At 52.8% G+C, this 14,011-nt stretch overlaps 3 protein-coding genes across 3 annotated transcripts; 1 reads left to right on the top strand and 2 right to left on the bottom strand.

Annotated features, from left to right (window-relative positions):
- Positions 1-820: 820 nt before the first annotated feature.
- LOC128747758 (protein tyrosine phosphatase type IVA 2-like) lies at positions 821-6,232 on the bottom strand. Its single transcript, XM_053845890.1, has 8 exons — positions 6,107-6,232; positions 5,651-5,795; positions 3,828-3,960; positions 3,409-3,764; positions 3,255-3,347; positions 2,387-2,517; positions 2,212-2,286; positions 821-2,139 (listed from the first exon to the last, which is right to left on the bottom strand). Exons 4-8 carry the CDS (start codon positions 3,502-3,504, stop codon positions 2,028-2,030), a joined length of 507 nt encoding a protein of 168 aa, XP_053701865.1. The 5' UTR covers positions 3,505-3,764; positions 3,828-3,960; positions 5,651-5,795; positions 6,107-6,232; the 3' UTR covers positions 821-2,027.
- Positions 6,233-6,721: 489 nt separating this feature from the next.
- On the top strand, positions 6,722-10,719 carry gjb9a (gap junction protein beta 9a). The gene is made up of 4 exons (XM_053845116.1): positions 6,722-6,912; positions 8,525-8,737; positions 9,622-9,923; positions 9,998-10,719. Exons 2-4 carry the CDS (start codon positions 8,567-8,569, stop codon positions 10,332-10,334), a joined length of 810 nt encoding a protein of 269 aa, XP_053701091.1. The 5' UTR covers positions 6,722-6,912; positions 8,525-8,566; the 3' UTR covers positions 10,335-10,719.
- Positions 10,720-11,330: 611 nt separating this feature from the next.
- On the bottom strand, positions 11,331-13,789 carry marcksl1a (MARCKS-like 1a). The gene is made up of 2 exons (XM_053845115.1): positions 13,478-13,789; positions 11,331-12,641 (listed from the first exon to the last, which is right to left on the bottom strand). Exons 1-2 carry the CDS (start codon positions 13,559-13,561, stop codon positions 12,108-12,110), a joined length of 618 nt encoding a protein of 205 aa, XP_053701090.1. The 5' UTR covers positions 13,562-13,789; the 3' UTR covers positions 11,331-12,107.
- Positions 13,790-14,011: the final 222 nt, after the last annotated feature.

Below are 14,011 nucleotides of genomic sequence, written 5' to 3'. Positions count from 1 at the left end.
TCTGCCGCCCCCTCCACACTCCGTCACTCACATCACAGCTGTTTCACCGGAGCCTGTCACACGCAGCGTCACACTCGACAGTCTGGTCACAGGCAGCCGAGACGCCGCGTCCGTCCGACCTCTCACACCCGCCTTCATCGACCAAATCACGAACTCGTGCAGGCCGGACGGGGAGAGGGCGCCACCTGCCGGTCCAAGTCCGAACTGTAGGAACAAACGACCCAGCAGTATTAGCAAGGAGCACGCGAGTTTGGCGCGTGTTGGAGCGGGACCCAGTCAGAGTCGCCCAGTTGTTCGGATGTGGGTCGGACCGAATGTCCTCGTAAGATCAGGGTCTTGTCAAAGACGCATTCGACAGATGGTCAGACGATTATCAGAGAACTGCACACATCAATCTTTTATCGCGTTTCTTCAACTCCATACAAGCATAGGATCAGAGGATGAAAGGCTCAACCATCAACTGTGTTTCTAGAGGCCTGGTCGTCGTGCATGTAGGTTGCCAGGTCAGTCAATAAAATGACCGACTCTTGAATCATCCAGTGACCCGGTGTGACACCGGCGCCCACCAGGGCCTGTCATGCTAATGAGGTCAGCGCACATGAGCCACATCAACCAGTCAGAGGGGCCTGCAGCGCTGCTCCACCTTCCCATGGAGAAGATCCATCCCACACACAACTTGTCACAGACCAGCAGAGAAGGTGCCACCAGCAGGAAGTTGGCATTCCAGGCAGAGAAAGGTCGACGGGTGGCACCTCCACAGAACACGACTTGCCCAACTGCCACAAAGACGTTCTTGAAAAAGAAGAAGAATCAAAAAAGGAAGGCCTTGAAGTTGTTGACACTTTATTTTTTCCAGTGTGATACAATGGTTTTCCACCTGCTACCAGACACACAAGTCACAAAGTAATATGCGAATGAGTACATGAGAGAGAAAATGAAATGATGTACCAACGCAACAGCATCCATGAGACAGAGTGGAGCTGTGGTCACGGTCATTGAAACGGATTGACTTTACTGAAAGAGCTTGAGAGTATGATTACACGTGAAGAGCAACCCATGTGCAAATGTGTCGTGGAGCCGTAGAGAGCACATCAGCATGGCTCTGTTTGCACAGAACTCTTGGAAACACGTCAGAAAACGCCTCACCCAGCCAAAGGCGCTGGGCTTCCTGGGAGCCTCTGCTCACTGGCAGGGTACGGATCCTCACACTTGGAAGTGAAAACACCAGCCCCAGTTCCTCGTCCAAGCCACGTGAGGTGCAGCATCCCGTGGGTTAGAGATGGACCTGCGCGGAGCTCCTGCTTCCCTGGACTGGAGAACCGTGACGTCACCGCAGCATCTGCAGACTCACAACACACTTGCTCCCGTTTCTGTGTTGAATTGACTGAGACTTGCTTGTGTTTCCTCTCTGTCACACTTCCTCATAAGCCTGTGACGATAGACACAACGCGCTGGAATAAGTCATGTGGATCATGTGCTCACACACACAGCACGTGTGAATGAAGGAATGTGAACAGCTGAACTCGCTGCAATCATGCCTCACATCTGGGTCTAATACAGCGGCGGGCGGGTTCAGAGCTTCGGGCTCAGAGCTTCGGGCTCAGAGCTTCGGGCTCGCCGCGCAGATTTCAGACAGGGACAACTTGATGAAGAAATCACATCAGAACACATGTGAGACGTGTGCACGAGTCAGGACAGTTGGACCTGGACATGAGTTGCTCCTGAATGACCGACCAACGGAGCAAACTTGTCTTGAATATCTTTGAGATTTTCAATTTCAATACAGCAGACGGGCTTTCCTATTGAATACAGACAGATAGGGACAAGAGAAGAAATCAGGTGCATAGAATACATACTTAAAATGACACATGGAATAAATATGTCCACTATAAAGATGATTTCACAGTGGCTGTGATAGATAGTGCTGTTTCTGCTAGATATTTTGTTGTTGTTGCTACATCTGACATTTAGACAAACAATATCCCCACTCTGTTGCAAAGGAAATCCCAGCCAAGCGCTTTGGTCGACTACTGAACACAGCAGCTCTGACCGTTGGAATCTTTGGAGCGCAGACACAGTTTGGGTTTGTAGTTCTCCAGGTAAAGCAGCTGTCTGGCGTTGAAGGCTCCACGCCGCTTCCTGAGGAAGCGGAGGATATGCAAAGGTCAAAATAAGACGAGCGGACGGAGGCTCAACAAATGAGACACTGACTGCCTGATGAGGTGAACGGCGTCTTCATACTCCATTCCACACTCGATCAGAGCAAGCGCCACCAACACAGGAGCTCTGGATGTCCAGAGATGAAAAGGTCAGGAACTGAAGGTGTGCAGCTGAATTCCTTCCAACAATTATCAGACAACTGCTTTGTGGTCAGTGTTCTGCTAACCGTCCAAGTCCAGCGACGCAGTGGACGGCCACACAGCTGCCTGGCTCCTCGCGAAACTTGGCCTGCAGCAGGCTCAGCCAGTCGTCCACCACTTGATCAGGGGGGGCGGAGCCATCCTCAAAGGGCCAGTCCTGCCAGTACAAGTGTGGCGTTAGAGACTCGGTGCTTCCACATGAACTACGCTTCCCACATGCAGGACATTGGCAACTTTCAGGACACCAAGCATCAACAGTGACAGAAGCAGAAAGCTGATCCAGATGGCGCCATAGGTGGACCTGCGGTGAGAAAACCCCCTCAAACCTTTCGCAAGCGTATTTTTGCCATCGCGGTCGCCATATTTGTTACGCGCCGTTATCTGGCGAGTCGCGACACGCGCAGCATGGAAGCGCTGCCATTGATGGGATGTCTGACGCTGATGACAGGAGAAAACCGCAGATAAGTTCCAAACTTGAAACAATCCTTCACTACCTCATTGCTTTCTAATGGGAGGAATATTTGGCGCTCCCCTCCTCGCCCCTCGTCAAGTAAAACAATTGCTCAGGGGACCCCTGCATCTCAGAGTGTTACCATGGCAACCGTGGCTGACTTCATGTCTGTAACAGATGCTGGTTTGCCTGTTGTTTGTCAAGTTATTTTGGTACAAATAGATGTTTACAGCAAAGCCAGTTGTTTCAAGAAGCCTGATCCCCACTCAGGTTCATTCACAGGACTACACCAGACACCCAGAGCTGTATGGGGCAAAGCTGACAGGAACTTTTCTTCTCCTTGTGCTCCTCAGGTTGATGACGACAGAGTTGTTTGAAATAGATATTCATTCATTTTCCACTGCCCTTTTCCATGAAACCAGCTCAGGCTGACCGTCACTCACCAGCACTTGTATTCCTTCTTGCTCCACTGGAGTCCTGTCGTAAGTAGCTGCACACACCCTCACCAGAGTGTTGACGCCGAATGCCTTCAGATCCTGCACGGACGCATTCAAAATGAAGGCAGAGCAGAGGTGGAAAAGGTACATTCTCTCGCACCTCTATAAACTTTGCCAGTTGTGCATTGGTGGGGTTGTGAGTGATGAGAAACCTCAGACAGTCGTAGGTGATCTCAACCGGAGCCGGCCGATTCATCCTGAGAGCCACAAATGTCGCTGACGATGACGGGAACTTGGACAAAAGGCACCGCTGTCTGAGTCTGAGAACAGGTGAGAAAAGGTCTGTCCCTGTCTTCAGAAGGTGTCAGCCCATTTAGCGATGATGCAGTCTAATGAAAGAGCGCTGAAGAGCCAAAGAGGAAAGCAAAGATGCCTGGGAGGGCACCCAAGTCTGCCCCGCTCCAGCGGACAGGTTGGCTTGTCTTCATATGGTTTCAACACGGCGGCAGTAAGGACCTGTCAGTACACAGACATGCATGGTGACAGTGGTTAGAAGGAGAGAATGCTGCAGCCACACACCTGTGCTGTGGGTGCGAGTATGACAGTGTTTGTGCCTGGCTGTGCTCTCCTCTTCACTTGTCCACGATGAGCAGCAGGTGCTGGGCTTGGCAGAACTCCCCTGCGGGGCTCGCAAACGCCATACATGTGCAGCCTGACCCAGAAGAGCAGGGGGATTAGACGCAGTCAACACACAACTCAACCACAGCGCACATTGGAAAGGCCTGTGGTCAAGGCCACACCAAGATGACTGACTGACTGACTGACTGACTGACTGACTGGGTGGTTTTAGCATGTGATCAACAATGGGCTGCAGCGAACCTTCCCAAAGCACCATGTACTAGGGTCCGCTCCGACACAGCTGCTGTCATCATGGTCTGACTAAAGCGCCGAGCCCAGAAGAGAGTGGCACATTCATTTGGCTCTGGACCCGCCTGGCAGACACACAGCGGAGATGTTGGAACGAATCACAGATCAGCTCCAGCAGATATTAGTGCTCAGCCTTTAGACAAATCCTGAATGGCAACAAATATAGCATACAAATGTAGCTTCCAGTCGCTGGCACAGGATGCTCACAGCAGTGAACACAATGCATGTTGTTACTCAGTCAACCATTCTTCCAGTGGTGATTCATTTATTCACGGAAACCTTCCAAACAGACAATTTTCATTCATTGACACAGATCAATGAGTTTAACAAGGTAATGTCAGAGGCATTTATTAGACAATTAAAACGCTACTGGCATTAGCATAGCAGCGAGGTCAACTCCAATGCAATCGATACGGAACTCACGCCACATTTGCCATAATTTTAGTTTAACCCAGGGGTGTTTAAACTGACAGCGGGCAGGTCAAATCAAATCTCCGGCACATGGAACCTCCTACAAAGACGACAGCAGCCCACCGGTACGTCGGTTTATAGCGAGGGCGGACAGGTTGAATGGCAGCGTGAAGTGTCCACACCTCGCTGACCGTGGGGGAGACTGCGGTCAGCAGTTGCCATGCATTCCTTTATACTGAGATCAAATGGCAACGCAATAAGGAGGAGATGAGTGTTGGGTCCCCAAACGGTGAGACTGAAAGATGCTCGAATCCAGACAAAAATGTGTGCCGGCCAAGTGTTCTGCACGGTAGCGTAGCCGCGTTTATGAGTGCAGGTCTCAGCTTACTGCAGACACCACATACAGATTATGTTAGTTATTAAATGGTCTTTTCAGTCCATTAAAACACCGAGCCAAGTGTGGCCGAGCAGCATGCAGTACGCCAGCTGCAGAAGCTGCAGCATCACAGTGGCTGTCGTGAGGCCAAAGCATTTCCTCCAGAGCGCCCACATGTGACACGCAGTCCACTTGTCACCGTCAAATTCATTCCACATACTTGAACTTCAGGATCTATAAGGAGCATGTGGGTCTGCCGGTCCTTCCCTTCAGTGGTGTATTAATGCAGAGAATTTAAGAAATGTAAAAACTGGACGCACAAATCAAATGGGCTGCAGCTGAGCACCTCTGCTTGTTTTTGATAAGAAAAAAAAGAACCCTCTTGTCCAAGGTAGTGATCATGTCAATGATGCTCCACAGAAGAAACTGAAACAACACAGATGTGTGAGGCACAAGACGAAGGAGGAGGAGGCCGTGTCCTGACAGACCACACGTCTGTCGAACCATCCTCCGCCACCTGCAGCACCGACGACTCACCTGTCAAGCCGCTTTCATTCTAATGCCACGATCAGACATTCAGAATAACGCGTTGACATTGAGACTGCGCGCCTCCATTCTGGGTCACCGTCTGCTCCACATCTCCGTGCATCCGAATCACGTGAACCCGACTAACAAGCAAATGACTCACTGTGATGAGAGCTGGAGAGGTGGTTCATTGAGCGGACACGGGAGAATGTGACGGCTCCGGGATGTGGCCGCACCATTGATGCTGCTGCCGCTGCTGCTGCCACTGCTGCTCGTGTCTGGCGACGGCCCGCTAGCTCGATGCTAACCTGCGCGGTGATGAAGCACAGCCCGTCAGCACCGGCGCGCCAATGATCACTTTTGAGGTCAACTTCCTGTAAACGCCGCCACTTTAAAATGGCGAGGCTTCAGCAGAGTACAGTGGAGGGAAGCAGCCACATCCACGCACGGCCTTTGTCTGGTTTGTCAAAACGACCCAGAGAAACGACCGAAGTCGCGCTACACGACAATAATCGGGGGGAAATGTTTCAGACGGACACATGCGTCTGTACTACAGAGACAAGGCAAATGACCTCGACAAAAACAACAACGAGCTTTTGCGAAGAATCCCCATACATACACAGTCGGAAGGCAACTAAAGACGCTCCAAATCCGCCGAAGGAGACATGTTGAAGTGTCGAGCTGCGACTTAAGAACGGCAACTTCCGTAGACAGGCTTTCAAAAGTGACCTATTTTCACGGTGGGATGCGTCTTTTATTTTGAAAGTACGCTTCTCATATTTCCGCTTTGTTACGCTCAGCCTGCGCTGCGTTGAATGAATGTGTTGAAAATGTTTTTTTTTTGTTTGTTTTTTTTTTTTGCTTTCATTCTGTCTTATTTATTTAAGCATTGGAATACATATATATAAATATGTGTGTGTGTCAGGTTGCGTTCATCTTCAGTTGCGTGTTGAGAAACGAGCATCACCGAAAACAAGAGCAAAACGACGCAAATCTCAGGCTCGTCTTTTGACTTGTGGACGTGTACCACTTTAAAAGGTCTGACTCCACCTGCCGTCAACGTCTTGTTAAGGAAAATAGTTTGTGATTCATAGGTTTCAGGGTGTGGTCTCTTTTCACGCGCACACACGGGGGGGGGGTTGGGGAGACCCTCCCTCTGCACTTCCTCCAGGTGTTGGGTTTCTTGTCTCTGGTATCTGCCTCTGCATGTAAATAAGTGTGTGTGTGCGTGCGGTGACGTCACAGCTGCTGAATCTGGTTTGGCAAGATTTACTGAAAGAAGGGCGAGGAGGAGGAAAGAGCAGAAGGACAAGAGAGCGAAGAGAACTTGAAATTGACCTCATCAGATCTTGGATTTCACATTTTCATCGACGTCTTTCAACCTACTTGCGTGTCAGCTTTGAAACCTACATTAACCAGGAACAGGTGAGTCTTTTTTCCAGTCACTTTCAGTTGTCGCCGCCTCAAAGGAGCAACACTTGCTGACGGTAAACAGGTCAGGCCATTATTGTGATTTACTCATGGAGCAAAACGGATACAAGTTGTCACCCGCGCCCAGACAGGTTGGGTTTTTTGTGTGAGATCAAACATCATAATCTAAGCAGACGTCCTACATCGCGTTGTTTTTTCACTTCCTCACTCTTCTGAAGGACTGCAACCAGCTGCTCTGACACCAGAGGTTCAAGTGTTAACACACACTCCGCGCTGAGTCACTCCTGAATTCCACTATCTAAACACCCAGCTCTGCCACAAGGCAGGAAGGCCTGGCCATGGTGCGCTCCATACTGTCAAGCAGGGGCTCTGAACCTGTGGGACCTCAGGGCCCAACTCTCCCAGAACAAATGGACCCGGGGCCCATTCAACTAATAGAACTGAGTTATGATTGTGATCAACAGCCATGTGTTATCAACTTACACCTTGGTTGACCAGTACGGTGTCAGGTGGCACAAAACCACTGAAACAACCAGGGGTCTTCAGACAGCTGATTGGTTTGAGGTTTGCTTCTGTTGATCCAAACGCTCCAGCGGTGTTTTTGAAACGGAGGAGGTGCCAGGCTGTACAGTTGTGAGAGAAATCTGGCACGTTGCGGCTGAGACATGTCGAGGCAGAGAATTGAGAGGACAGAAGAATACAGGAGTCTCCTGCTGGATGAGCCTTGGCTGGAACAACTGGAGTTAGCAGTGACTACACCACGTCTGGTCGTGGTGAAATGGTGGGTTCTGTGACGCTTGACACAGACTTGGAAGTCGACAGTGTGCAGCAGCTTCGTGATGACAGGTGGGCAACCCCCTCAGGAAGATGAAACCCTGTGCTCTTCACTGAGGATGAAGCCTTTACTGGACAACTGGACGCTCGGTCAGGTCACTGTGAGCCCCTGAGCAAGATGAGACGATACATGATTGAATGGCAGCTCGGCAGAGTGACGGACATTCCCTAGGTGCAGTGCATGACATCATCTGGACGGCTCCCGTCCCTCTGTCATTCACGTGATTTACACGTACGCTCCAGCACATGTACAGCCACAGAATGAAAATGCTTGAGTTAGGAACCGTCTTCTAAGAGGACTCCTGGTTTGAAGTGGTCGCGGTTCCCATCTTGGATTGCTGTGGGTGAAGACAAGGCCTCTTTATTCTGCACATTTAGGCTCCGGGTGGACGTGAGTCGAGCAGGTGGTAAGTCGGATGTTACTTGTATTGAGGGACCTCTCTGGTTCCTCTTACTCTTTGCCCTCGACCAGTATAAGTATGTGGACCACCTCTCTTCCCGGAAGTTGTTCAGGGCCACTCGTTGAAAAACACGGTGGGTATCGCTGCATTTGGGACATGAAAGGCACCTAAGGCCTTGGAGCTAAGAAAAGGACAGATCCACACGTCTGCTGTTAGCAAAGCTTCGTAGCCTCGTACGTGCCCGAACAAGCTCAGGGTGGCGGAGGTGCAGCTGCTCCTCGGCCACAGCGAGTCCACGCTTGTCAGTTAGGAAGTGGGGCGTGCTCTGGAGCGACATGGGTGTTTGAGTGGACTTTCCTTCTCCTGTGCAGGCCTCTTCAGCGTCCACAGCCCGGGCCGGGCCAGACTCAGAGATGAACTGGTCGGGACTGGAGAGCCTGCTGAGCGGAGTGAATAAGTACTCCACAGCCTTCGGAAGGATCTGGCTCTCCATGGTGTTTGTGTTCCGAGTGCTGGTGTTTGTGGTGGCGGCGCAGAGGGTTTGGGGCGACGAGAGCAAGGACTTTGTGTGCAACACCCGGCAGGTAAGAAGTGTGGTCGCGCCGGTGGAACGGGTTAAACCTATGGGAATGTTGTGTGCGTCATCGTGTGCACCGTGTTGCTCAGAATCGTCTGGTTGGATCAGAGCAGCGCGTCAGTGATGAGCATTTATGGTCCGGTGCAGTCAGTGTGACCGACACGTGCCGCTGGCCATTCATGAGCTGCAGACGCTCTCGCTCGCGCGCCCTTTATCTCCATCCAGTTTCACAGCAAACGTACAACAACAGGTATGTGAGCTACATGACGGGCTCCCCGTCTGGACAAGAACAGTCTGGACAGCTAAACTCTTTCGACGCTACAGAGGTCTCGGGCCGCCACCCTCCCTCCCCCTCCCTCGCGCTCCCTCGCTGTCTTCAAAGACCAGTGTTGATTGAAAAACTACTTGCACGCATCTGCTCCACGGTCGGGTCGCCTAGAGCCCATCCCGACCAAACACCCTCCTCAAGTGGCTGCTGGACCAGCGGCTCCTGCAGCTGCTACCCAGGGCCCGTGAGAGAGGTGGAGCCTTTAGTACGCAGCTCCTCCACCTGGAACACCTTTCATCCGTTCTGTAGTATTTACCACACATATTTACTCAGTGTGGTGGAAATGTGTGTTGAACAATTAATGATAAAGAATTCAATCTTTGGATTTATGGTGAAATCTTGGCACTTGTGTGCTGCTCCGTCCTGTCCAAACCAGCTGAGGCTGTTCTCCGTCACTGTGTCTCCCAACCTCTCCGCATGTCCCTCTGATGCCAATGAGCACCTGAGCATCTTCACCTCTAAGAAAAAAACAAAACAGTGAATGGGCATGCGCGTGGTGGTGGTGGGGCAGGGGGGCGGCACGTCCGCTGCTGTGACTGAGAGCTGTTGCCATGTGTTTGCAGCCGGGCTGCACCAACGTCTGCTACGACCACATCTTCCCCATCTCCCACATCCGTCTGTGGGCCTTGCAGCTCATCTTCGTCACCTGTCCCTCACTCATGGTGATGGCCCACGTCAAGTACCGGGAAGGAAAAGACAAGAAGTACGTGGCGCTTCACAATGGCTCACACCTGTACGCCAACCCCGGCAAGAAGCGCGGCGGCCTGTGGTGGACTTACCTGCTGAGCCTGGTCTTCAAGGCCGGCTTCGACATCGCCTTCCTCTACATCTTGTTCCGTATCTACCATGGATATGACCTGCCCAAGTGAGTTGATCAGGCTCTTCTGACTGCTCACGCGCACACACACATCTGACGGCACAAACGTCTTCTGTCCCCAGGCTGTCCAAGTGCCGGCTGGACCCTTGCCCCAACACTGTCGACTGCTTCATCAGTCGCCCCACTGAGAAGAAGATCTTCATGCTGTTCATGGTCACCTCGAGCGCCCTCTGCATCTTCATGTGCTTCTGCGAGATGGTCTACCTGGTCGGCAAGCGCATCAGCAAACTGCTCAAGGTCCGTCACGAGAACGAGAGGCTCATCTTCGCTGAGAGACACGAACTCACCAACATGGCCCCGCCCAGATCCACGTACAGGAAGGACCCCACGCTGGGGAGCACCATCAGCCTGAGCAAGCGGGACAAGGCCAAGGAGATGGGCGCCAGCACCACACTTTAGGAGGAGAGCCCCCTCCACTGGACCCCACTGAGGACGCACGGACTCCAGTAGAAGCCTCCTCAGCGCCCGGCGCCCTTTTGGTGCCTTTCTGTGCGTTATATTGAACACTGTGTTGCTTGTGCTACTGAGGAAGGGGGTGTCTCCATGTTTCAAAAGCATCATCCTCGGGACCGTTTCTGTCAGGGAGCTATATATTTTTGTGTATTTATTGAACAGTGAGGATGGGCCCGTTCCGTGCAAGACACTGGCCCTCTCGTGACGGGCTGTCAAGACCAGCACAGACACCACTGTTCACTCACATCTTTTCACACCTGGAAGCCTCTTCAGCGCCAGGCCCCTCCAACCATTTACAGCTGTTTAATGGAACAATAAAATGCTGTCCGTCGTTTCTTTCCTACTTTCCGTTGGTGTGGACGTGCGCGGTCATTGTGAACCCTGGTCACAGGTCGTTTTGGGTTAGGGTTAGGAGACTTGCTGGGACTGTTTCAGTTTCACCCAGCAGACATGTAACGTATGCGTATCTTGTCATGTCTGCCATTGTCCCTGAGCGCCGGCGCCAGAAAGGCCACTCCCAACTGCCCAGCTCCTGTCGCTGTCTGGGAGCAGATGCAGGAGCATCTCACGCAGGCCTCAGCGCAGCCCCATCTTCTGAGTGAGTCTACTGCGCACGATACTTTCCAATGAAAAGATGGAACGCTGCGGTGAGGGTCAGGCGACAAAACACCAAACAAATGGGAGAAAGACAAGGTTATGGGACCTCGGCACCCAAGCGACCATGAGAAAAGACCCGCACAAGAAGTGCTGCGGGATCGGATCTGTCCACCAGTGGGCGCCACAGACCGTCGCCTCCGCCTCTGACGTCAGCGTCACTCCATTGATAGTAAGTGCGCGACTGTTGACGTGTTGGCGATGACTCGGTTATGGGCTTCAGCTGCTGCGTGGATATGAGGACGGAACTGAGCACGTGTAAAGTGTAGAAGAAAGAGCAGACTGACGGAGGGGATCAGACATTTATTTAGCCTTAGTAAAAGAGACAATAAAACATCTTAACCATAGCAAAAGAAAGAGAACCCGAGATCCAGGCCGGAACATATTTACAGAGAACAAGCTCACGTCTGTTTGTACACAGTCCCAACCACTGACATGAGAAGACTGCCATAGTCAGGAAGCTGGAAGGCTGCTGTCGCCAGAAAGGAATGAAAACGCACAAACAAAGACTCCCCTGCTCATTTTTCACTTTTCTATACATGACAAAATACTTGGGAATTTGGGGGTCAAATATAGGAACGCAGAATTCTAGAAAGGATTAGGACCGTCGGAAAGGTTTTGTGTGTCCATACAACAGTCAGTTGGAGTGAGGGCGGCGGCCTGCCCCGCTCCAGGACAGCGACACTCTTTTCCATCCCAAAATGATGACCAATGACAAATCAAAAGTTATAGGGCTGCCACGCAGTTGAACAGGATGCTTCTCCGAGGTCAGTATTCCTGATTCGCTCCGCATACAATCGGCGACCTTCTCCTCAAGCTTTCATCATCAGAGGGTCCGGCGAGACGCTGTCTGTCGAAGGACGAAGACGAGGCAGTGAACCGGTGGTTGAATCAGCAAAGGTGACATATCCTTCGTCTTCTTCTGGAGCTTTCTTTAGAACTTTGAGAACGTGGCACACGTCTTTCATATATATATATATATATATATATGTGTGTGTGTGTATATATATATATTTATATACTTTCATCTTGGAGAGTCAGTTCAGATGTGGCGGCGGGGAGCAGTCACTCTGCCTTGGCCTCGCCCTCGGGGGCGGCAGGTGGCGTCGTGTCCTCGGCGGGGGCCTCCTCGGCTGGAGCGGCCTCTGTGGATGGAGCCTCCTCTGCAGGCGTGACCTCGCCTTCAGGTGCGGCCGCCGCAGCGGGAGCGGCGTCCCCGCCCTCCTTGGGCTCGGCGGCCGGCGTCTCCTCCGTGGCCTCCTTGGCAGCGTGGCCGTTCTCCTCGGGCTTGTCCTCAGTGGACGGGGAGGTGGCCTCCTCCTTGCCTTCCTCGCTGGCCTTCTTGCTCTTCTTCAGCGAAATGCCCTTAAACTTGAAGGAGTTCTTCAGGGAGAACTTCTTCTTCTTCTTGACCTCCTTGGCAGGCTCGCCCTCGGTCTTGGCAGCCTCTCCCTCAGCTGCAGGGGCGGGCTCGATGGCATCTCCGGCGCTGGCCTCCCCCTCCTTGGCTGCTTCAGCTGTTCCGTTTCCATCTGCGGCTGCCGCTTCTCCATCAGGCTTGGCAGACACGTCCCCGTTGGTCTTCACATGGCCGTTCTCCTGCAGAAGACAAGCCACGTGAGCACCACGCTCTTCTAAGTGGGTCACATCCACAAATGTTCCCTCGAGGGGGAGAGGGGAAACACGTCAAAACATCGAGGGATTAGCTGTCCAGTTGAGCGCCAGCAACACTAATAAATCAAACACGCGATCTGGCATATGACAGATTAGCATCAGCCCATTTGTTCCGACAGATAATCCATGTTATACTTGAGGAAAGCAGCTTTCCCAGACAGCGGAGGGGGAGCAGGGGGGCCAGCAGGGGGCAGTAGAGCTCCCAGCTGCGGAACAAAGGATTCACCCGGGCATCTGCTTCGGACTGAGGTCTGCAGCCGCCGGCGACAACTGTTGTCTGCAGCGGTCTGAATCAATCAAATCCCGAGTCACAGAAGCGAGAGAACGGTTCTAAACGACCCCGTCCACTACGAGAGCCTAGCATTCAACGCGTTCGCCGACACGGAGCGGAAGAACGCGCGTCTGAGGAGGTGTGCGCGCGTGTGCGTCGCGCCAGTCCTCGCTTTGTTTGCGCTTCCTGGCGAGCGCATTTGCATCCGTTGCGCCGTCCGCATCTTTTGTTCGACGGCGGCGCAAATATCGCGCGTGTGCTGACGTTTCATGACAGAGAAGCCTGTTGAAATCCCACTTTGGGGCCAGACCCGGGCTTTCTGTGAGGGATTAGGGCGTCAGTCGCGCTCCGCAACAAAAGAGTGGCTTGAGCGCATCTGTTGATCCTTTTGCTGCACTTCAAGCTGCATTTAGGCAAAACGGTTCGGGTGCGCAGCCATCGGGTGATGTGCGTGAGGGGGTCTGGGGCCATGTGCACGAGCCTCACTCACCTGGCCGTTGGCTTTCGCGGCAGCGGGGTCCGCGGCGGCTTTGCCCTCCACAGCTACTCCACCCTTGGACGACTGGACTCCCATGTTTCCACCGTGGATGAAGACAAAAATGGGGAACGGACGTGTTTGATGACCGAATCCAAAGTTCACGATCCAGCCGTGAGCTGGTGGCGATCCGACTGCGCTCCCTTCTCCCTGGCTAGCACTGGAGGCGAGACGTCCCCCCTCTCGTGGCTGTGGAACCCGCGGCGGCTGAGCTCACATTGAAGGGTGTCAGAGGATCCTCGGCGAGTGTTTCGACCGGGAGCACAAGCCCCGCCCCCGGGCGGGACCGGCGGATGGGGGCCAATCACCGAGCGCCTGATGTGCACCGAGCTCTGGAGTCCGGATCCTGTTGTGATCGCAACTTGTTGTAGTCCCGTGAATGGTGTGTGGATGACAAGAGTTGGTTGCATCACTGCGGGGCTGAGCAGCACACACTCCAAGTTCGCAGTGCCTGGAGAACCTATGTGGCTGAGTTCCTCTGGGGAGGTC

The sequence above is a fragment of the Synchiropus splendidus genome, chromosome 16 (genome assembly GCF_027744825.2).
Source record: "Synchiropus splendidus isolate RoL2022-P1 chromosome 16, RoL_Sspl_1.0, whole genome shotgun sequence".
Classification (NCBI taxonomy): Eukaryota; Metazoa; Chordata; class Actinopteri; order Syngnathiformes; family Callionymidae; genus Synchiropus; species Synchiropus splendidus.
Note: the sequence above shows the minus strand (reverse complement) of the source record. Positions and strands in the feature narration are given on the sequence as shown.

What these genes read in the sequence shown, in the direction of transcription:
- LOC128747758 (XM_053845890.1), bottom strand. Translation starts at nt 3,504, where the DNA reads ATGAATCGGCCGGCTCCGGTTGAGATCACCTACGACTGTCTGAGGTTT. An exon ending in AACTGGCAAAGTTTATAGAG is followed by an intron (nt 3,348 to 3,408) that starts GTGCGAGAGAAT and finishes GCGTCCGTGCAG; the next exon opens with GATCTGAAGGCATTCGGCGT. An exon ending in AAGAAGGAATACAAGTGCTG is followed by an intron (nt 2,518 to 3,254) that starts GTGAGTGACGGT and finishes TTGTACTGGCAG; the next exon opens with GACTGGCCCTTTGAGGATGG.
- marcksl1a (XM_053845115.1), bottom strand. Translation starts at nt 13,561, where the DNA reads ATGGGAGTCCAGTCGTCCAAGGGTGGAGTAGCTGTGGAGGGCAAAGCC. An exon ending in CCGCGAAAGCCAACGGCCAG is followed by an intron (nt 12,642 to 13,477) that starts GTGAGTGAGGCT and finishes TGTCTTCTGCAG; the next exon opens with GAGAACGGCCATGTGAAGAC.
- gjb9a (XM_053845116.1), top strand. Translation starts at nt 8,567, where the DNA reads ATGAACTGGTCGGGACTGGAGAGCCTGCTGAGCGGAGTGAATAAGTAC. An exon ending in TTGTGTGCAACACCCGGCAG is followed by an intron (nt 8,738 to 9,621) that starts GTAAGAAGTGTG and finishes ATGTGTTTGCAG; the next exon opens with CCGGGCTGCACCAACGTCTG. An exon ending in CATGGATATGACCTGCCCAA is followed by an intron (nt 9,924 to 9,997) that starts GTGAGTTGATCA and finishes TTCTGTCCCCAG; the next exon opens with GCTGTCCAAGTGCCGGCTGG.